The sequence below is a fragment of the Rattus norvegicus genome, chromosome X, assembly GCF_021556685.1.
Source record: "Rattus norvegicus strain SHRSP/BbbUtx chromosome X, alternate assembly SHRSP_T2T, whole genome shotgun sequence".
NCBI classification, from domain to species: domain Eukaryota; kingdom Metazoa; phylum Chordata; class Mammalia; order Rodentia; family Muridae; genus Rattus; species Rattus norvegicus.
The window spans coordinates 136,322,284-136,344,210 of NC_141554.1; the positions used below are offsets into that span (position 1 = coordinate 136,322,284).

The window sequence follows — 21,927 nt, forward strand, 5'->3', positions numbered from 1 at the left end:
ACTTGTAGCTTTGCTGTATCTTTATTGCTCTAACTATTATGTATAAATTTTTACAGGTCAGAGATTATTCTAGAAGACTGACACAGTTCAAGCTTCAAAACTGCCCATGAACTGAGTAAGAATCATCGGATTGTACACTTTGAGGAAACTGAGGCACATGGCCCAGGGCCCACAGAATTAGCAAAGACAGGAGTGGGGACTTTGCATGCAGATCTTGGGAAGCCTGGAGCTCATGTTTCTCACCATTCTTTGACCCTTCCTCTGAAGAGTGTCCCTGTGACCCAACCCAATGTAGTAGAGTGTGCCGACATGACCCCAAACCCAATCTATTCAGAGAAAACTGCAGGTCTCTTAGCATCAGAGAGTAGAGAGTGCTTCCCAAGAGGCTTGGAAGGCAATGTTGTATCTGGAACATATGTACTCTGTTGTGAAGTGAAAGGGACTTAGTGGCACAAGCCCAGATGTAGAAGCCCCAGATGGTTCCTGAGGTCATGCTGCAGTGCCATAGGGACAAACAGCCATATCTTGCAGCAGATGCCCCCACCCCTGCCAAGTGAAGTGCTGACTTATTCTGGTATGTGACCTCAGGCGAGTCACAATTCTCTTTTTAGAAGAGATTCATTTTTTTTCTTTTTTTTTTCGGAGCTGGGGACTGAACCCAGGGCCTTGCGCTTGCTAGGCAAGCACTCTACCACTGAGCTAAATCCCCAACCCCTGAGATTCATTTTTTAATTCCACTTTTTTCAGATTTTATTTTGATACTTTATTTTTTATTTATTTGTGTGTGTGTGTGTGTGTGTGTGTGTGAGTGTGTTCAGTGTGTGTGTTTGTGACATGTCTGCTGGTAGCTAGAAGAGGGTTCCAGATCCTCTGGAGCTAGAGTTACAGGTGGTTGTGAGCTGCTCAATTTATGTGCTGGGAACCAAACTTGGGTCTTCTGCAAGGGCAAGTCATGCTCTTTAACCACTGAGCCACCTCTCCAGCTCAATCTTTCCTCTTAATCAACAAGTGACCTGGGGTTGGGGATTTAGCTCAGTGGTAGAGCGCTTGCCTAGGAAGCGCAAGGCCCTGGGTTCGGTCCCCAGCTCCGAAAAAAAGAACCAAAAAAAAAAAAGTGACCTGCTTGGTTCTTAGGAGTTCTGTGAAGATCCCACAAAACTGGAAACACAGGAGAGCTTCACAGGAACCTGACAACTGACCCCCTACAATCAACAGGAGCGACTAAAGGAAGACTCCGATTACTAGGATGCCCTTACCTCACAGTTTTGGCGGGCTTGGCCTGGCTCTGTAGTGGACTGACAATCATGGTGGAGGTAGTCGGGACCTCCTCATCCACAGATAATCCTAACTCCAGGCTTGCAGAGGGCTGGAGACCAGTGTGTTCAACCTTTGGCTTCTCCCAGGAAGGACTATCCTTGTCCTCGGGGGAGGCTCTGGTTACAACCCTGGAGCTGGGTCTCCGGGTGGTACTGGTAGAGGGTGTGGAGGAAGTAGAGGCCTGGGAAGAGTCTTCTGGTGTTTCAGTACTCTCCTCCTCATCGTCAATCACCACCAAGTCCTTAGGCATCTCCTTGAACTGGTATACCAGCCTCTGCCCTTCCACTTTGGCCAGGATTCCTCTCTGATAGTAATATCTGAAGGAACGAGAAGGGGACTGGTGAGTATACCAGAGATAGAGTAAGCAGCTCCTGTCTTTCCATCTGTCCATCATGCTACTCTCTAAAGTTGGGCAACCATGGGACTCAGGTGGGCTGGACAGGGACAGTCCAGGAGCCGGGGTGGGGTGGGAAAGTATAGTCAACTCTTGGACACAAAGGGCCATTTATGACATTTTAAAAGTTTCTATAGTCTAACAGATGTACAAAAAGGGGTCTTCAATGTCAACCCCCATCCTGCTTTGGGGCTGAGGGCAGTGAGTGGGTAAAGAGTGAAAAAAGGATGCAGGGACAGATGGTAGAGGTCCAACAATTCTCTGGCCTGAGGATGCATCTCTGGGAAAACACTCATAGCCATCCTCTGGCTTCCAAAAATATGACAAAAGGCCCCTGTAGAAAAAATTTCAGGTGTCTATGGAGCTAAAGTCCCCTTCAATACAGAGATGTGGAAGAGAACTTGCAAAAGAAGGGAAAAGTGTTAGATCCACTTCCTAGAGGGACTGATCAGATCTTTCAAGTGGGAAAGCCTCCTTGTGGCACAGGAAGATCTTAGGGATCCCTCACAGGAGACATTTTGTGTCCCAGCAGCTCCTACCTTAGGGCCCGCCCCATAGTCTCATAGTTCATATCAGGTTTGTTTTTCTGCTTGCCCCACAGCTTGGACACAGCTTTGGAGTCCACCAACTTGAAGATGCCTTTCTCTCGCTGCGTCCACTTGATGTATTTGGGGCAGGTGTTTCTATCTTGCAGAAGAGCCAGGAGGAACTCCCACAGATAAATGGTGCTGCCTGAAGAGGGAGAGGCAGTAAGGGGTCGCTTAGGCTTTTGAAATGAAGTGCCACCCTGCCCACCTCACCTGAGACCAGCTATACCTTTGCCATCCTTGGATTTCTTCCGGATGGGCACGCTGGGGTCAGTGACAGGTGAGGTACTTCGGTTGTTCTTTGTCTTTCGGTCTGTGAAGAGAAGGCAGGTAAGCAGAAAGCTGAGGTCCAAGTTACCCAGGCAAACCAGATCACTAAAGCTGGGGGTCCAATTCCTCCCCACAGCAACAGCCTGGAAGTAGGTACACCACATCAAGGCTACCCCATGAGGAGATTCGACATTTGCAAATGAGGGACCTTTAGATTCCAAAGTTCAGAAGAGCAGCTAGACCAGAAATTCCTGACCTAACTTTTGAAATGGGAGACAGCCTAAGGTGTTGCTGTGGACCAGGTCAGCGTGCTATAGAGATATGAGAAGGCATACTGGTGAGGTAGCATCAAGCAACCATCTCCGAAGTAAATCAATAACACAGGGGCTTGGGAAAGTCCAAAGTCCTTGCATAGATGGCCTTTTTCATAAGCGCAATCGAAGCTAGATAAGCATACAGCATGACTCATTTTTTATAAGGGAAGGCCCCCAAAGTCCAGGAACTAGCCAGGAGTCTAGGCCTGGTGTCCCAACACCTACCCTAGGATCCAACCAATTGGGAATACTGGCATTTCTAGAAGAGTTTATGAATCCCTTGTATAGAAAGAAGCAGCATGAAAGGCTGGCTTTGGGAAGAATACCTAATGAAGCCAAGGCATACAGAAGACGGACCTTTAGTCCATCCCTGTGGACCAAAGATTTATTCTCTTTTTTTTTTTTTTTTGGTTCTTTTTTTCGGAGCTGGGGATCGAACCCAGGGCCTTGCGCTTCCTAGGCAAGCGCTCTAACCACTGAGCTAAATCCCCAACCCCTAGATTTATTCTCTTAATGTATCTGCAAGCCTCAAGCCACTCAGTCCTTAGGGCCTCCCAGACCCCCAAGGCTCCCCATAACGAAGATGCACGTATAGTCTCCCTTGTCCTTACTTCTCTTCCGTGACTTCCCAATCTTCCTAAGATTTTCCTCTCTGGAAACCTCCTCCAGAGAATACTCCTTCTGGTCACCAGCATCACTTGTCTTCTTTGGGTCATCAGGTTCAGGGGTGGAAAGCAGGAAGTTGGGCAGATTGATGGCCTGAACAGAGTTGGAGTCTGGAAGCACTTCCGGTGTGCTGACTGCAAGAAGAAAGGCCTGTGGTGAGCAGAGCCAAGGGCAAGGATAGCCATCCTCTTCTCTGTAGTGTGGTGAGCTTCCAGTAAAATGGAAGCTCCGAGTAGAATGGGGGGAGGGTGGGGATGCCATTCTCAAAAGCCATACACACAGGATACATCTATAGCTGCCTCAGGGGTCTTGTCCCACGAGGGGAGGAAACATCTGCAGAGCTAGAAGCGTGATCAGTCCTAACCACAATGGCTACATTTATCACCCACTGCTGGTAGTCGGGAAGGGCCAGGCTGAATTCGGATAAAGGACGGGAATGATTTAGTCATTCGCGCCATCTGACAACTCAAAAGGACTCCAGAAATCATTAATCCCAATTCCTCTGCTTTCCTGATAAGACACTGAAAAATGGTCACACAGCAACAGTGCTACATTGTTGGCACTCGGTCAATATTTGTTGAATATTAGTGAGAGGCAAGGGGAGACATTTCTTTTAGCCTCAGAGACTTTTTTTTTCTTTAATATGCCATAGTACCCTCTTGGGTAAGGGTAACTGATTGGGGGACTGTCTGGGGAAGGAACTGAGAGGAGCTACCTTGGGGGTCTTCTAAGGAGCTTGGGGCCATGGTGGACTCTTTGAATGTGGCCTTCAAGAACAGGCAACATGGGGTTGGGGATTTAGCTCAGTGGTAGAGCGTTTGCCTAGGAAGCGCAAGGCCCTGGGTTCGGTCCCCAGCTCCGAAAAAAAGAACCAAAAAAAAAAAAAAAGAACAGGCAACAGGGGCTTTGAGATGGTTCTACGTGTAAGGCATCTGCTGCCAAGGCTTATGACCCGCTTTTGATCCCCAGGATCCACATGGTGGGAGGAGAGAATGAACTCACAAACGTTGCCCTCGGACCTCCACATTTATGGTATGCTGTGTGCACACCCACACACGTACACAGGAAACACAATTTAGAATGTAATAAAAAATAGCTTAAAAGAACAGGAAATGGGTTATTCATCCAGTTTTATCAAATGGAAGGGGCTCAAGATGGCAGAGGTAGCTTCTCAACAATGTGAAGCCCCTTACTGCTGGTGAGCTAAGTTGTACCCTTCAAGGTGACTACAGTGACCCATTTTGTTGTATGCCAATTTGTCACTCTTTAAAAATTGGTGAAGTAACAGTAAAACTTTCCTGGTCCGTGGTGCTTTTTTGACCCTCTGCTGTCAGTCCAGGCTTGCGTTTTTTCACTCGTCCACTGAAGGATGTGAGGACTGAGACCCAGTGCACATGTGCCCGAGAATCCAGTGCAATGCGGACCTTGAATTCAGGTACTCAAGTTCAAACTTACAGATCTGCTTCTCATCCAGGACATCACTGGGAGTTGCCACATTGAATAGGACTTCAGTAGATGACGAGTTATTTGAGGTGGACACATTGTCATCTGGTTCCAGGTTCCATGAAGGGGGAAGAGAAGGGAGAGTTTCATCAGGCTTAAGAATAGTTAACAAGATGGGCCAACCCAAGGGGAGATGGTCTATGGTACAGCTAGGCAGACCTCAGAGATCCTCCCACCCAACCCCCTCCTCAAACTGGTTTCCATTCTGTGTGCTACCCTGTCTGAGGAGTTTATGAATGGATTAAGATGATTCCCTCCTCTTTTGTGGGAAGCTCTGATCATTATGTGGGGTTACTAGCAGCCACAGTGAGCAGCTGCTGGTCCCTGAAGGCTGATGTCCCTTCTCTGCCATACACACCTTACCCACCCAGAAAAAGAACAGACCTGTCAGCAAAATACTGCCTTCTAAGATCTGATCCTGTGTCATGCACAAGGTCCTGTCCCTTATGATGCCACTGTGGACTTCATCCAGATCCAGTCCTGAGTACAGATGTACTAATTCAGGATAGGGGACCTGTTCCACGATCACAGCTGGGAACACTGAAGGGTCTTCCAGCTACGGAGAAGAAAGAGATCGGGGTCAGAACTCACCTAGTTCTGAGAAGCCCACCGTACCAGATGGCATGGCCAACCTCAGTAGGTGATGCTTTTTTTTAAATTACATTTTAAAAATCTTAGTCATTTTTGAGGTGGCGCATACCACAGCATGTGTGTGCTGGTGGTGAGAGGACAACTTGCTAGAGTTGGTTTTCTTCTTCAGTCATGTGAGTCCTGGGGATGGAACTCGGGTCATTAGGCTTCGCAGTGGGCACCTTTAATTGCCAAGGCATCTTGCCAGTCCCCCTCCTCCACCCCAGGTGATGCTTCAAGTGGGACCTTGATTAACAGAGATGGCTTAGCTTGGCAGGACTTTCATGCAGCCAACTTGTTTTATGTATATGCAGCACTAGGGATGGAACTCAAGGCCTTGTACACGCTAATCACATACCCCACCACTGACCTATAACCCCAACCTGGGCAAACATTTTTTATTTGTTGGATTAGTCCATGGTCTAATGTTAGAGCTGAATCTAAGACAAGAGTCACTAATGGGAAGGGGTTGATTGATGGCAAGGGTGAGGGGCTCCATTTTGCAAGGACTCTCTGAAGCTACATGTGACTAGTGGCCCTACATTGCACTAGACAAAACAGAACATTCTAGCATTCCATAAAATGTGATTGAATTGCACTGACTGATGTAGAAATGCCTGGATTTTAAACTCATCTTTGCTATTTCCTCACACAGTGACCTTAGGAAAGTTTCCCAACCTTTCTGTGCATCAGTTTCCTTAGTCATAAAACCAGGGTTATTCATATCATGGATCCCATAGATTGTCTAAACAGATCAGTAAGCATAACACATTCACAACAGGACCTGCCATAGAATAAGTTATTATTAGGTATCTGGAGCTTCTGGGAAACAAATGTTTTGTTTCTTTGTAAAATGTCAGGGATTTGCCTACATGTATGTATGGGCACGATGTGTGTGTGTGTGTGTGTGTGTGTGTGTGTGTGTGTGTGTGTGTGTGTGTATCAGAATTCAGAAGAGGGTTGCTTGAAGCTGCAGTTATAACCTGTGAGATGTGGGTGCTGGGAATTTAACCTCGGTCTTCTATAAGAGCAAGAAGTGCTCTCAACTGCTGAGCCATCTTTTAAGTCCCACGTTTTCCTACTTAGCCAGAACACACTCGTCATCCTTTCTCATCCATCCATCTGTCTGTCTGTCTAGCCATCTATCTACGTATCATCTATCTATCTATGACTTATCAGTTCTTTTATATTTGTGACGTTTAACAGCAAAGACTGTTTTCTATGGGGAGGGAGAAGCAGCTGAGAGGGAGAGTGTGGGTTGGAGAGTGTTCTGTGGGGAAGACAATAAGCTGGGATTCTGAAGTAGGAAGGCAGAAGTAAGAGAAGGCGGACTTTTAGGGCTAGGGACACCTTAGGGGTTTTATCCGTGAAAGGAGGGAGAGAGAGGGGAGAAAAGAATATGAGGATATGAGGATAAAGGGAAAGAGAGACAGAAAAGCATAGAAGAAAACAGAAAGGAAAGTGGAGAAAGGGTAGGAGAATATATATATATATATATATATATATATATATATATATAGAGAGAGAGAGAGAGAGAGAGAGAGAGAGAGAGAGAGAGAGATCTTGAAGGAGGTGAGAACAGATACTCTGAAAGGATAGGAGTTACCCACCCTTCTTTCTCCTAAGTCACTGGGAAGGGAATAAGACCAGGGGTGTTAGAGACAAATGGCAGAAGTCAGGGAAACTGTGGGCCGCCTTGGCTTGGGATGTCTTTGGATCAGAGGAGAAACTGTGCACTGAGAGTGCAGAGATGCTGAGGGGTGTGGGGATGGCTGTGGAAGACTGGGAACAGTGGAAGATGACAAACTAGCACTGAGAATCAAGGTAAGGTTCACCCTTTCCTCCCTTCTTCTCTGATGCCTTCTGTGAGGCTATATGCCCCCAGAACAGACAACCAAGCAGATTTATTTTGTCCAAGAATCGGCAAGCCAGAAAGTGCAATGCGTTCAATGCTCACTAGAGGGCAGCCTTTGGCAGGACCGGTAAGAATGTTTTCTACCCTCCCATAGATAATCTGATTTCCTCCGAGGTTTTGGAAATGTTCAGCTGGATCTTCTTCTCTTGGACAAGCTTTGGGAGATAGCAGCCAGATAGGTTAGGGGGAAAGACTTGGCTAGGTGACATTGTGCCCCAACTGAGATTAAAACCCAGGTTTTAAAATTTCTATTCTCCCTTTCCATCTTCCACACTTGGCTGCCCGGTCTTTCTCCTTTGTGGGAAGTAGAGTGGGAAGCTGTGGAACACTTACCAGCACCGGAAATGCATCCTCCTGGCTTCAGTGCAACACAGGGGATATAGCAAAAGTGACCAGAGTACCAGGATCTGATCCTAGCCTATTTTCCAACATCCCCCATTCCTGGCATGTCCTGGCATGTCCTGAATCCTTCGGCTGAGAAGACATTGATGGGCAAGCCCCTCAACTGGTCTAGAGCCATGAGTCTGAAGATGCCATTCCATGTTCCAAGTCCAGCTGCCAGTGCCCTCTTGGCTGTGTAGTTGTCCCAGTGTCTTACTGTGACACCGGGGCTGAAGGGAAGTAGCAGACATCCTACATGATGTTCAGTTGTATGCAATGGTCCGTTTAGTTCCACTTGCCAGTTGACACTCAGCCCAGCTGCTTTGCTTAATAACTGCTTGGCTAGCCCAGTGACTACATGTGTTAAAATGGCATGTAGCCAACCAGCTCTAAGTGACCATCCTGTGACTCCTAGGAGTAGATGGTGCCTGATAGGTGTTTGCTGACTAGTTATCTGTCAACCCCACCCTGGACTCACAGGCTGGCTGTTTTTATGTCTATGTCCCCCTAATTGCCCCTACTGACTGACTGTTTTATTCCCAGAGGCCATACCTGGTGGATATCATCCATCCCGTTGCTTGCGAACTCAAAGACCAGATCGCTGGGCTGCAGGGCAATAGCCATAGTGGCTTCCGCCAGAGCTGACAAGAAGACTCCCCCGGCTCCCTGGAGCTGTGGTGGTTCCTTGTTGAACAGCTGTTATTCGGGCACCTTAGGATCAATCTAGTGCCTTCTCTGAGCCTCCGGGGAGGATATCCAGAGTTGGAGTGGGTGTGGCCTATGCCAGGCTCAAGGCTGCATGCTGGGCTAGGCCAACCACAAGAGCAACCTACAGAGAACAGAGAGATGGAGACAGTAAGCCAACTGCCTGGAGCTCCGTGGCCAAGTCAGCTGCTGAAGCCGAGAGGCTCCGTTGTGCCTAGATAGACTTCCAGCACAGAGATAGTAGAAAGAGACTGGGCCTGACATGGGGCAGTAGGAGGAAAACTCTCTAACTATGCTAGCTTGAGAAAGATTCACGGGAGGTATGTGTTAGAGGGGACACAGGGTGTTCATGGGTTCCGTTTACCTTAGAAGTGAGGACCAGCTGACTGAAGAAGCAGTCGGCAGAGGAAATGTCTCACTTGGGGTTGCGGGGAGGGGTGTCAGGGCTGGTAGCTCATATGCCTTGCATGCTCATTAGCAAGCCTACCCCCACTGCCCACCACAGGGTGGCCTCTGCACTGTGCTGCCTGTGGGTTCGTGTTCTTGGCTTAGCTTTGCTTTCAGTTTCAAGACTGAGCTATCACCCTGGGAACTTGTGAGGAGAGCCCTGGCTGGGGGAGGGGCCAGCAGAACCTTCCTCATCTTCTATGGCTAGCTCATCCGCCATTTTCCAGGAAATCTCAGTCTGCCGAAGCCCACATGAGTCTTCTCCCCGGTGCCTCCTAAGCTAGCAAGGCATTGCAACTGCCTGTTGTTTCCCCTGTATCTACTCCTCCATTACCAGAGGCCCAGGGTTTTTCTAACATGATCACACCTGGGGCCAACTCCCAAAGCCCTGGTCCTCAGACCCCCTCTGACAGCCTTCTCTGCCCTTTCCACCTGGAACCCATTGCACTTGTCCAGGTAACAGATCTTTTGCCCTTCAGGCTCCCGAACGCGTTATGTGTTTTCAATGTGTGCATAACTACAAACAGGCTGATTCCACTACCAGAGCCAGGAGAGAACCCAGGCTACTCCCAAGAGCCCACACCGAAATGCCTTGACATTTCGTAGTGGCAAGATGGCAAACCCTTATAAATAAACCAGGAACTCCAGATGGGAGGCAAAGAGGGGTAAAAGAAGGGTGCCACAAGTGACCTCTCTGATGACTGCTCTTCTCCACTGGAGACACCCAAGCCTCTCCCACTTCCTTTCCGTTAGCCCACAGGGTTAGCCCCTCCCAGTCTCCACCCCCATACCTTTCCACCTACTCCATCAAACAGCCTGGAGAAGTTGTTAGGCTCAGCTTTACCCATCAGAGTTGAATTTCGCTTTGGATGGAAGAGAGAGCTCTGTTCGGTCCATCGCTAGGGAAACTGTAGAGGTCGGGGAGTGAGGGGCGGTGATAACGGCTCTGTTCTGGTTCTATCTTTTCCTCTTGCCCCACCCAAACCTGCATGTGACTCTACCCTCTAAGGCCTGCAAAATCTTGCCAGACCATTTGCGTCTGGCTCCCCTAGCCTAAGTGTCCTTTAGGCCAGCATTTCCCTAGTTCCTCCCACCAGCCAGTGCGTCTGCCCTTGGGAAAGATTCTCATACTAATCATTTGAAAGGTGATCACTTTCATCTAAACCCACTAGGTCCAAGGGTCAACCGTCTGCATCTGCTCCTGCCTCAGGTCATTCACTGGGGCCCTTCCGTTCTTGCTTTCTCTTCCTGAGCCAGTGTTTCATTTTCAAAAGTTCTGCTAATACTATTTGTTTAGGAAATCTCTATGCATCTTCCTGACCTCCCCTGTCAGACACCGGCTTCCTTGACATGGATGATGGTGGACCATTGATAAGACATTGACACCTTGCCTTGTGCTTGGTTTATGGAATGAATGCAAGAAAAAAGGAGCAGCAATGGGCGTGGTGGTTCATGCCTGTAATCCCAGTATTTGAGAGTTGGGGTGGACAGATCACTGTGGTGTAGAGGTTAGCTTGGACTATTAAAGACCTGGTTTATGGAGACAGCTCAGACTTTAAAGTACTTTCCATGAAAACATGAGCATCTGAGTTCAATGCCTAAAAACCACGTTAAAAAACGAAAGCCAGGCACAACAAAGCATACTTATTAGTCCCAGGGCTGGGGCAGTGTGTCCGGCAGATCTGTGCGATCTGCTGGTTAGCTGGCCTAGTCTGTGAGCTTCGGGGTAACAAGGGACCCTCTCTCAAACAAACACTAAGGTGGACAATTCCTGAGAGGTCGACCTCTGGATCTCCAGAGTCATGTTATACAGGCATGTGCACTTGCATCCGTACATATGTGCACCCACATGAACACAGTCCCTCAGACACATACACACACACCAAAACAAACTAAGCAAAATAAACTTTAAAAAAGAAGAAAGAAAGGAACGAATGAATGAATGAATGAATGATACTGATCTATAGGCATCTGATATATTTTTTGAGCAGTATATAGCTAAATATACACTGACTGCAAGTGAGGGGAAATGTGCAAACTCAGAGGGGCCATTGATATTATTCCTTACATTGCCAGTTACATAGGTGCACTATCTGTCTGCTGTTGAGTGTGCAAACATACCGCAAGCATATATGCATATTCAGGGTGTGTACATGTGTGCCAAGTGTGGGGACATGTTCGTGAGAACCTCTGTGTGTCAAAGGGCTACCCTGATCTGGCCAGCTTGCAGAGCCACAAACCCAGTCATAGGTTCCTCCTTCTGCTCCTTTAGGGCAGGCAGACTGAGCTTCCTTGGTTCAAGAGCTGTAGAGACGATGGGGGCAGGGCTGGGCAGGCCAGGCTCTGCTGACCAACAAGGATGTTTGACTGTGTGCTCCCCAGGGGAAAAAGGCAACTCCAACACAGGTATGAGAATTATGGGTCCTCAGGTGAGTGATCCCTTATCCTAGGTCCACTCTGCTAAGGAACTGGATGGTAAGGAAGCCCCCCACTGTCCCCCGATTTCTGTGTTGGATAGTACTGAGCCTTTAGCCATCAGCATCGAAAGCAGAAAGGAGTTATAAATGAGAGTGGTAATTCCAGTAGTGTTCTTCTATGTGCCCCCATGTTCAGTATCTAAGCTCCATCTAGCTCCAGTGATCTCCAGTGATCTGTTCTGCCTGAAGCTAAAGCAAAGGAGTGGAGAGGCAGGGATGTGGCTGCCGTACTCTCTTGGTAAGGCTTAAACCTACTGTGGAACTTTTCAGTCCAGAATTTTCCCCCTCCCCCTTCAAAAGTTTGAGGATTTGAAAGTGAGAGGTGGAGAAAGGCTCATTTGCATGTTCACTTGCTCTCCTCCAGTCCCTCAAAATAACCTCCCTCCCTCTCCCAGGAACTTGAAACCAAAGAAGCCACCACCACAGAAGGCACACCCTATGGGAGGTAGGCGAGAAGGACACAGAAGGTTCTTCTCTCCAGGGTCCTCTCAAAGCCCTCTGGCTAGGCCACAGCTTCAGTGGCCTTTTGTCCCCCTGGACACTTGCTAGAGAGAGGAGGTCAGAGGACACGGATGCCTCTGAGCAAAGTCCATTCCTGAGTCTATCTTACTGGGATGGGAAGTGATGCCTGGTCGATACACTGGAAGCAGATGCAGATGTTCATTGCGAGAGTGCGTACCACAAGAGGGAGCAAAAAGGCCAGGCTACCTGTGAACCTGAAGTTCCCAAACCAAGGTGGCATAGAGCTGCCACTAGGCCCCCTTCAGAGGTACAGACCCTTCCTTCCTGGGACTGTCATTGGGACACACCAAGCAGCATCCAGTACCCACCCATCCAGGCCTCGCCTACTAGAGGCAGCTCTGATAGGAGAACCATGTCCACAATCTCTACCAAGTGAGTTTTTTTTTTTCAGAGCTGGGGACCGAACCCAGGGCCTTGCGCTCGCTCGCTAGGCAAGCACTCTACCTCTGAGCTAAATCCCCAACCCCCCAAGTGAGTTTAAATCTAGGCTTGATCAGATGAGTCAATGGCTCTCCGAATTGCTGGTGACACCCATGGCGTTTTTCCACACACTGAGAAACATGGGGGCCAGATAGTCAGCTGGGCCACACGGCACAATTCCCCTTCCAGTTCCCCATCCTCTCAGAGCCAACTGTCACTCCTGAAATACCTCGTTCTCCATGAAACCTTTCTGGAATTCTTTGGAAAGGAAATGACAATTTCCTTCATGTCATTTCCCACTCCTGTACCACCCCTCCCCCAACAGCCACAAACAAAATGGAAGCTGCCCCAGGAACAGAGCAGCTGTCCCCTCTATGAAAGAAAGAGAGAGAGAGAGAGAGAGAGAGAGAGAGAGAGAGAGAGAGAGAGAGAAAAGAAAGAAAAAACAACCAAAACAGTCTTTCCTCTGGCTAAGTGTGGAGATCATGCCTGCTGTACCACATGACCAGTAGCCTGTATTTAAGACCCAGAGGGTCAGAGTTGAGACAGGGTTTCAAAAGGCACAGGGTAGCCTTAACTAGGTAACCCAGAGCTTTGTCCCAGTTAAGGCTGAACCCCAACCAGCCAACCAAGTCCTCCTTCTTGAGCAAGTGCCCAGTAAAGTGGCTCCAGCCACAGCGCTGTTGTCAGCTCCTCCTCCTCCTCCGTTCCTTTCTGTCCACTGACCCCTCCACTGGAGATGAAATCAGGAAGGGGGCGAAGTTTTGCAAGGTTAGGGTTTCTCTATGCTTATTTGAAAAAAAAAAAAAGTCCAGGTTCCTAAACACCAATACTTAGAAGGTTGAGTCTCGAGGATCCCCAGTACAAAGCCAGCCTGGGCTACATAGAAAGACCTTGCCTTTAAAAAAATAAAGGAAGAAAAAAAAACCAACTAAACTAAAAGTTAGGGATGTAACGCAGCTGGTACAGTGTTTGCCTAGCATGTAAGCTGGGTTCAACTGGGCATGGGGAGACACACCTTTAATCCCAGCACTTGGGCAGCAGAGGTATGTGGGTCTCCAGGCCAGCCAAGTCTATACAGTGATTTCTAGGCCAGAGCTAAAACAACAAAAAAAGGTGAGGCTGTAATTCTGTGCTGAACAAAAACAGGCATGTTGCTTCGTTTTCTCCCTGCGCAGGGGAGACTGAGATAGGAAAATCAGAAGTTCAAAGCCTAGTTACCTAGTTAAGGCTACCCTGTGCCTTTTGAAACCCTGTCTCGAAAAACAAAACAAAACAAAAACAAACAAACAAAAAACCAAATCAATAAAAAACCCAATGAAGGAGAGACATATTAAAAAATAAAAACAAGAAAACCCAGGGAGGAAGTAAGTATGAAAACTAGAAAGCGCTCACACAGAGCATAAACTTCAGGTGATCTCCCAAAGGGTAAGGGTGTTCGTGGGGGGTGTCCTACAATGATCCCCCCACCTCCCCCCGACCCCAGGACTGTGGAAGCTGAAGGGTTCCAGTTGCTGGCTGAAAAGAAAGTCCTCTCCTGGGTTGGGGGCCCTGTGGGGTGGAGTGTTCTGTCTCCCACCCGTGTCACCCCGCCCAACCCTTTGGGTTGTGGTTATGTAGCAAGAAAAGCACTAGAGAAGCCCTAATATAGGAGAGGAAGGGGAGAGGCAGAGGGAGGGGGCTGACAAAAGGAACCGATTTCCTCAGATGAGAAAGCACACTGAGCACCCTCTGGAGGGGCCTGGGGCCACCACATCCTCTTCCCTAGTGCCTCAGGGAAAAAGAGGCAGTGAAGGGAAAACAGACAGCCGAGAGGGAGCAAGGCTAGGTCCAGGTAGCTACTGAAGTCCGAAGGATGCCAGTTACAACCTTGAACGTTTGTGCAAAGGAGGTCCCTGCAAATGCTACAGCCTAGAACAGGTAATGGAGGTCCCTACAGACCCTACTAAGAGCATGGACTTTTCAGGTAGAAGACCTAGATCTGCCTTGGAAGAGGCAAGATCACTACCCTATATCAAATGGGCTTATCTGACCAGTCCTAGAGGCTGTTGCCAAGGGCTAAATGAGTTAATGCAGGCAAAAGCTCTCTGGTATGTCTTTGTTTTTTTTTTTTTTTGTTTTTTTTTTTTGTTTTTTTGTTTTTTTTTTGAGCTGAGGACCGAACCCAGGGCCTTGTGCTTGCTAGGCAAGTGCTCTACTACTGAGCTAAATCCCCAACCCCTCCCTGGTATGTCTGAAAGGCACATCTATCATTTTTTTCCTCTTTTCTTTCTCTTTTTTCCCCTCCCTTTCATTTGAATTTTTGATCCGAGGTATCATTGTGTAGTCCAGGTTGGCCTCGTATTCAAATCAATCCTCCTGCTTCTGCTTCCTGAGTACTAGGATTACAGGCATGAGCATAACACCTGGCTCTAAACGGAGTTTTCAATTTCCTGGTCTGATTTATTATCTGTGGGGCTTGGCCATTCTGCTTGTTAAGTGTTCAGAATGTTTTACCTAGGTGGAGAGGAGAAGGGAACTGAAGGCCAAGGGGCCAAAAACATTAAACTACTAAATTCACGGAAAAGCCAGGCACAATGACATACCTACCCGTGGTCCCTGCTACTTGGGAAGCTGAGGCAGGAGGGAAAATCTGATTTGAGGATTTCAGAAACATCAGCAAGACCTTGTTGATCCCCAAATAAAAAATAATAAACAAAATGTGTGGTCGAGCCCGGCCATGTTGGTGCTTACCTTTAGCCCCAGCACTCCAGAGGCAGAGGTAGGCAGATCTCTGTGAATTCCAGCCCAACCTGGTCTACAAAGAGTTCCAGGCCAGCCTGGTCTACACAAAGAAAACCTGACTGGAAAAACCAAAGAATAAAAAAATAAAAACATAAAAACTTAAGTTAAGTAGTTTGAGCTAGGAGAAGGGATGGGGGTTGGTTGGGAGTTGGGGAGGTCAACGAGATCTAGATCTGATAGGGGGACCTGAACTTACTGTGGAGAGTTCCTGAGGCAAGGAAAGGCAGAGCAAGGAAATGGAAGCTGACCACGTTGGGCAGCTGAACCCAGGAGAGCCACATCTGGGGGAAAGAGTGAGAGGCTGAGGGGACCATACAGAGATCGCAAGATGTGTAATCTGTTTTCTATGGAACAAAGTTAAAAGACATGGGACCAAGGAGATGGCACAGGGGGGATAAAAGTATTTGCTGGGACCAGGGACATGGCGCAGGGGGATAAAAGCATTTGCCACGAAAGTCTGTGTCCTATCCATGGAACTCACGATTGCAAGGAAAATACTAAGTTCTAAAAGTTCTCCCCTCGCCTGGACATACTCGGACACACAGTAATGGAATTCAGCCTGAACGCTTTGAAACAGGGATTGTTTGGGGAAAAACACCAAAGTTAATGGGAGAAAAGATGCAGATGGGCATTTTCGAAGCGTCTGTCTCAGAGTTTTTTGCTTTTTGACTCAGAGTTTTGCTTTCGAGTCCCGGCTGCGAACTCACCATCCTCCTGCCTCAGCTTCCACTTCTGCGAGCAAGGCTTTCATGCCAGCTCTGAGGTTCTATCTTGTCTAGCTAGGGCACAGGGCAGAAGGAGCCTATGCAGGTGCTCAGTGGTTATCAGAGTCACCCGATCTGCTGCAGAGGATCAAGCACAGCAAGGTGACTGAGTGGATGGCAACTTAGAACACCGGGCCCAGTCCCTAGGAAGTCCCGCTTGCTTCCATTGTTGGAGGGAGGGAGGGAGGGAGGGAGGGAGGGAGGGAGGGAGGGAGGGAGGGAGGGAGGGAGGAATGAAGAGAAGCATGGAGCAAAGACTAATTAAATTCATTAGTGGATTTTTTCGAAGCTGGGCCAATCTGCAACTCGGCACAACAGGATATTAAGGCAGATAACTTTTTATTGAAGGATCAGTGTTCTCTGTCAAGGCGCCTGACAGTGTGTGTACTAGAAACTGATATGGAAGCTCCTGGCACAGCTCCGCCATTCGCCCCCCCCCCCCCGGCCCCCTGGAGTAAGAGGGGCTGAGGGGAGTATCTCTCCCAGATGACGCCTTCCTCTATTGACCATCCAAAACGAAGTGCAGACTGCAGGAATCCAAGCAGAAGGCCAGTGCACTAGACTCCCTACCCAGAAGGGACGATGCCACGAAGGCTGAGGTAGGAAGTCACCCGCACACCACAGACAGGCAGCTTTGGCTTCAGACGTCATGGAGAACACCTACCGTGGGTTTTGCCTTTTCTGTCCTCCCTTCCCCCACTACTGAAACTGACCAGAAAGTTAAAGGTCTCTCCTGACATGTTACCTGAGTTCCTGAGGGGCAGGAGAATTGACTTACTCAAGTTCTCACTGCCTTAACCCTCCTCCTCTCCTCATGGTCTCTCTGTATCCTCAACAAAGCTATCCCTTTCCTCTGGCGAGAACAACAGTGCTGGTATCCTTAGTGGCCTGTTTAACCCCAGCACTGGGAGGCAGAGGCAAGGCCGATCAATCTCTGTGCATTTGACAGCAGCCTGCTCTACATGGGGCATTCCAAGCTAGGCAGGGCTACACAGTGAGACCCTGTCTCAAAAATAATAATAAAAAAAGAGCAACAGTGGCTGACAAATAACAATGGTGCCACCCATGTGCAGAGCACGGTTAACTTTCACGGTGACTCCCCTGCCACACCTATGTTCACACTGTCCCTTAGTCCAGCCATGCCGGATCTTGACTTCTGTGACTTTAATTCCCTCACGCCCTTCAAGATTTAAGTCAAATGTCATCGTCTTCCTCCCACCTAGCAGCCTCTGCTCTTGACAGCCTAGCTTTACTTCTTAGATCTCAGTGGGGCTTGAAGAACGAATGAATCAAAGAAGGGCCACAAGGATGGAAGTTTACGACACATGAAAATGTTCTGAAATTCAAGTTTCCGTGCCCCTCAACAGAGTTGTATTGGAACACAGCGATGCTTATCAGTTTGCACACCGTCTGTGGCTACTTTGGGCACTAGGGCTCATTCATGTGGGCCTCAAAGCCTGAAATACTTGCTATCTGGTCCTTTCCAGAAACCTTTGTTGATCCCTAGACTAAATACTCCACCTCCCTTTGGTGTGAATAAAATTCATCAAGCTCATTTCTGAGAAGAATGTCACAGAACCCTGTTGGGGGGGGGGAGGTGTCTGGGGGAGGTGTGGGATGCTAAATACAAACTCAGCAGATTTTCATGAGAAAGAGAGCCTCTGGATTTGAGTTGAGTCTCGGCCTTGGTTCTCCCCATGACGTGACCTCAAACAAGACACTTCTGCTTTGTGTGCCTTGGTTTCCTCAGCTGCACAGTGAGGGGTTGGGGTTTGCTCTTCTGAGGCCGTTACTGTCTGTGATTTGGAAGTCAGGGATCCACAGATTCCCAACTTGCTGCTAAGTAGGCTTGGGCCTAATCATTTACTCTTAGAACAAGGACTCAAGGACAAAGGGTTCCTCTGCCCAGCTGTGGTTCTCTGCTGTCCTGGCAGGTGGGGCAGGTGCCTTACCCCACAGTCACCTACCCTGTTTGTCTTTCCTGATCTGTCGGCCCTGGTCTCTAATTTTTTTTCCTTGCTAAGTGATGATGGCCTCTTCTGAAGAAGCTCTCCCCTTTACCCACCTCCCCCTCTCCAGGGGGCTGCATGAAAAGCCTTTTGGAGAGAAGAGAGGTAGGGAAAAGGACTGTCACTTCTCCCTAGCCTCCCAGGGCTCACAGTAGTCAGGCAGGGGCCAGGACACAGGCAGCTCTCCACCACCGCACTCCTGCTCTGTGAGAGGAAGCAGCCCCTCTCTACCACTTCCTGTCCCAGGGGTTTCAGCAGTTTCCCCTTCAGGGCCTGGTGGCCCTTACAGCCCCGCCCCTGCTCTGCACAGGTCAGAAAGTGCACAGAGGGGAGGATCCCTCACAGGAAGGCAGAGGAGACAGCTGTCTACATAAGGGGGACGCCCAGCAGCAATTCCACCAGCCTGCCTTGTGGTGGGAGGGGGCCAAACAGAGAAGTGCTACCTGATGAAGGGACAGCTGTTTCCACAACTGTCTCATCACTGCACCTAGACCTACCCTTCAGAGACCAGCAGGGTACGCCTGGTCTTTGAGGACCTGGATTAAAACCTGGACCATGAGTGCCAAGCCAGGTCAATGCCTTGAACAGACTAGTAATGGTGGCTACAGACGAAGGGACAGGTTGAAACAAGAGGATCTGAGAAAACCAGACCAAGGACTGGGGGTTGGGTTCACTTACAAGAGCAGGTGACACTGAAAGCAATGTGACTTCACAATGTGTCTGGGGCTTATCCTTAGTGCCAATGGGCAGAGGTAATGATGGAGGATTATACTGTCTTTGGGTCAAAGGGCAGCAGCCTATTCTGGGATAAGGAACAGTAAACCTCAGAATTCCATGGTGCTTGCCGTTTTCCTGGTAACTTACACCTAAGTACCTCCCAGGAGTCCATGCAAAACGGGGAGGGGTCCTAGTAGTAGAGTTGGGCACTTGTAGCCAATCTTTTAAGCAGATGACCCACTCCTTCAGATATCTCCAAGGCTGTGGGTCAGAAAAACATTAATGGCCCAAGGTCTTGCATTCTGCACAGCTGCCAGACCTTCAGGCCTCAGTCTAGTTGTGGAGTAGGATGGCTCCAGAAACATTAGTGCCTGGTGTGAGTGCCTAGATTCAGGTAGTGAACAGCACTACCTGAATCTCCCCAGGATAACGATGCTCAGTGAGGTTTAAGTAGCGTTGAGAAAAGCTTGGGAGGCCCCTAGAGGTGATACTTATCAATGACCAGCAAAACATACAAAGGGACAACTCTGACAGGGCATCTTCCTCCACTGTTTGTCAAGAATCCTACCCAGGCCAGGCCTCTTGTCAAAACAGCAGGGTCCTTTGGACCCACCAGAGAGTGCAGAAGGTAAAGACACCTGTCACTAACACTGCTGACTTGAATTCAGTCCCTGGAATCCTGGAAAAAACACGGTGTAAGTTATCTTCTGATGGCCACATGTGCACTGTGGCATACCCATGCCCACTCACATTCATACACATATGATATAAAAAGTAAGAGGCTCAGTGGCTAAGAGCATGCACTGATCTTGCAGAGGATCAGAGTTCGGGTCCCAGCACCCATGTTGGGCGGCTCACAAATAACTGCCTATAGCTCCAGTTCCAGGAGGACATGACACATCTGGCTTTCACAGGTACCAGTACGCATGTGCGTATACCCACACACAAACCCATACATATACACGGAATTAAAATGGAAACCTAGGGATGGGAGAGAGGACTCAGATTAACAGTATAAGCTACAGAGGACATGGGTTTGATTCCCAGCACCCACATTGCAGTTTGCCGAAGCTGCCTTCTGGCCCCGTCATACACCAGGTCTGCAAGTAGTACACAGTCATACATGCAAAATATGCATACATGTTAAATAAAGAAATGAATCTTTCTAATACTAAAAGTGAAAATAAATGTGATTTTACAAAATAATTTATAGCAAGCAGGGTCCTGCTTTTCCTCTCTACATACTCCCTGAGACCAAATAATTCTCTCAAGACACTAGCCCATTGTCCTCGAGGGGGGCCAAATGCTTCTTCATTCCTGTGTTTTTCAGTGAATACTATTTCACAGCTGGCTCAGGGATGCCAAGAAAGTCTCAGAGGCAACATCTGGATGTGCACCTGGGCCCCTGCCAGCTCCTCCCTCCATCTGCAGCGCAAACCCAGGGCCAGGGTTTGGTTATGAGCCTACTCCAGGCTGGAGGCACGAGTTTGGAGAGCCTGCGTGGAGGATGGTGGAAGCACTTGAGGCCAATGCCAGCTCAAGGCGAGAGCTTGTGGAGTTGGCAGGAGAGCAAGTCCTGGGGCCTGGGCTGCGGGTGTGGCCGCTGTGGCCTCAGTCATGGCCTGTTGGAGGAGGGGCAAAGGGGTGTGGGTGCTTGTTTAAATGTGGGCAAGATTTTCTTCTGCACTCTCTGATAGCACTTATTTCCCCTGCTTCTGGGGAGAGGGGCCAGACAGTAAAGATTACAGAATGACAGGGTGGAACACAAGGGAAGGTGGTGGGGATTTACAGTTCTGGGCTCTGGGCTGTGGGTCTGCTGTTAAATCAAGCAGTTTATGAACACTACTCCTTCTATTCCTTTCTTCTCCCTCTGCACTGCTTCAGACTAAACCCAGGGTCTTTCACATGCTAGGCAAGTAAGTGTTCTTCCAGTCCAGCCTCAAACGTACAGAGATCTGCCTTCCAAGTGCTTAGACTAAAGACATGCTCCACCACTCCTGGCTGTGCTTGGTTTCATGAGAGAGGGTCTCAATATGTAGCTCAGACTGGTCTAGAACTAAGGATTCTCCAGCGTTGGCCTCTCCAGTGCTTGCTTGAAATACAGGTGTGTCGCCATGCCCCAGTTTCTTTTCATTTTCTTTTCTCCTTCATTCTTACAAAGTAGCTAGGCAGTGGTAGGGTTAGAGGTGGGATCCACATTTTTTTAATAGCTGCTATTTTGTTTGAACTTTGCTTTTCGTGAAATCAGTTTTGGTGATAATCTTACTTTAACAATTCTATTTATTTATTTTGGGTTTTTTCTTTTCTTTTCTTTTTTTCAGAGCTGGGGACGGAACCCAGGGCCTTGCGCTTGCTAGGCAAGCACTCTACCACTGAGCTAAATCCCCAACCCTCTATTTATTTATGTATACAAGGTCTCACCCTGCATGCCTGGCCTCAAGCTCACTACATTATCCAGGCTAGTCTCAAACTTGTGGTGATCCTCTGGCCTCTGCTTCCTGAGTACTGGGATTACAGGTCTGCACCATCAACCTGCCTAACAGATACACTTTACAAACTGCAGCAAAGCTCCGAAAAGATTGGGTAACAAGACCAAGGTCATGTTACTTGTCAAGAATAGAGGCAGAACTCAAATCCAGGCTTATGTGACCTTGATCTCAAAGTCTGTGCTGTTTCCCCTACACATATTGCTGGCCATCTGTTAGGACTGAAGGCTCAGGGCCAGAGGGGCCCCTTCTACAGAAGCTGCCCAGACCCAGGTCCCACACCTCTTTTTTTTTCTTAAGATTTATTTATTTATTATATATAAGTACACTGTAGCTGTCTTCAGACACACCAGAAGAGGGCATCAGATCTCATTACAGATGGTTGTGAGCCACCATGTGGTTGCTGGGATTTGAACTCAGGACCTCTGGAAGAGCAGTGTGTGCTCTTAACCGCTGAGCCATCTCTCCAGCCCGGTCCCACACCTCTTAAGGCCTCAATTTCAACTGGAGATCATTACAGTAAACCGATCTTTAACTTCCCAGACCAAATCTCTATCAAAATGGTGGCCTTATGAGCTTCGATGGCTTGCTTCAAGCTCTGTTCAGCTTCTGTATTTCA

The 21,927-nt window shown here is 48.5% G+C and overlaps 1 protein-coding gene across 5 annotated transcripts in view; it reads right to left on the bottom strand.

The window, feature by feature from the left end:
* Elf4 (E74 like ETS transcription factor 4) overlaps window positions 1–21,927 on the bottom strand; it is a 51,786-nt gene that overhangs the window by 4,592 nt on the left and 25,267 nt on the right. For 3 of the 5 annotated variants that reach the window (XM_087599637.1, NM_001191735.2, NM_001434032.1), the window contains exons 2-8: window positions 8,530–8,806; window positions 5,436–5,607; window positions 5,004–5,096; window positions 3,494–3,682; window positions 2,528–2,611; window positions 2,251–2,443; window positions 1,257–1,634 (exon numbers count right to left, since the gene is read on the bottom strand). In XM_087599637.1, the coding sequence (XP_087455763.1) occupies window positions 1,257–1,634; window positions 2,251–2,443; window positions 2,528–2,611; window positions 3,494–3,682; window positions 5,004–5,096; window positions 5,436–5,607; window positions 8,530–8,601 (1,181 nt within the window). In that variant the 5' untranslated portion in view covers window positions 8,602–8,806. Of the gene's footprint in view, window positions 1–5; window positions 200–562; window positions 646–1,154; window positions 1,635–2,250; window positions 2,444–2,527; window positions 2,612–3,493; window positions 3,683–5,003; window positions 5,097–5,435; window positions 5,608–5,751; window positions 5,818–8,529; window positions 8,807–21,927 lie in introns of those variants that run through there. The other 2 variants (XR_015646248.1, XM_087599638.1) reach the window with 2 other exon arrangements.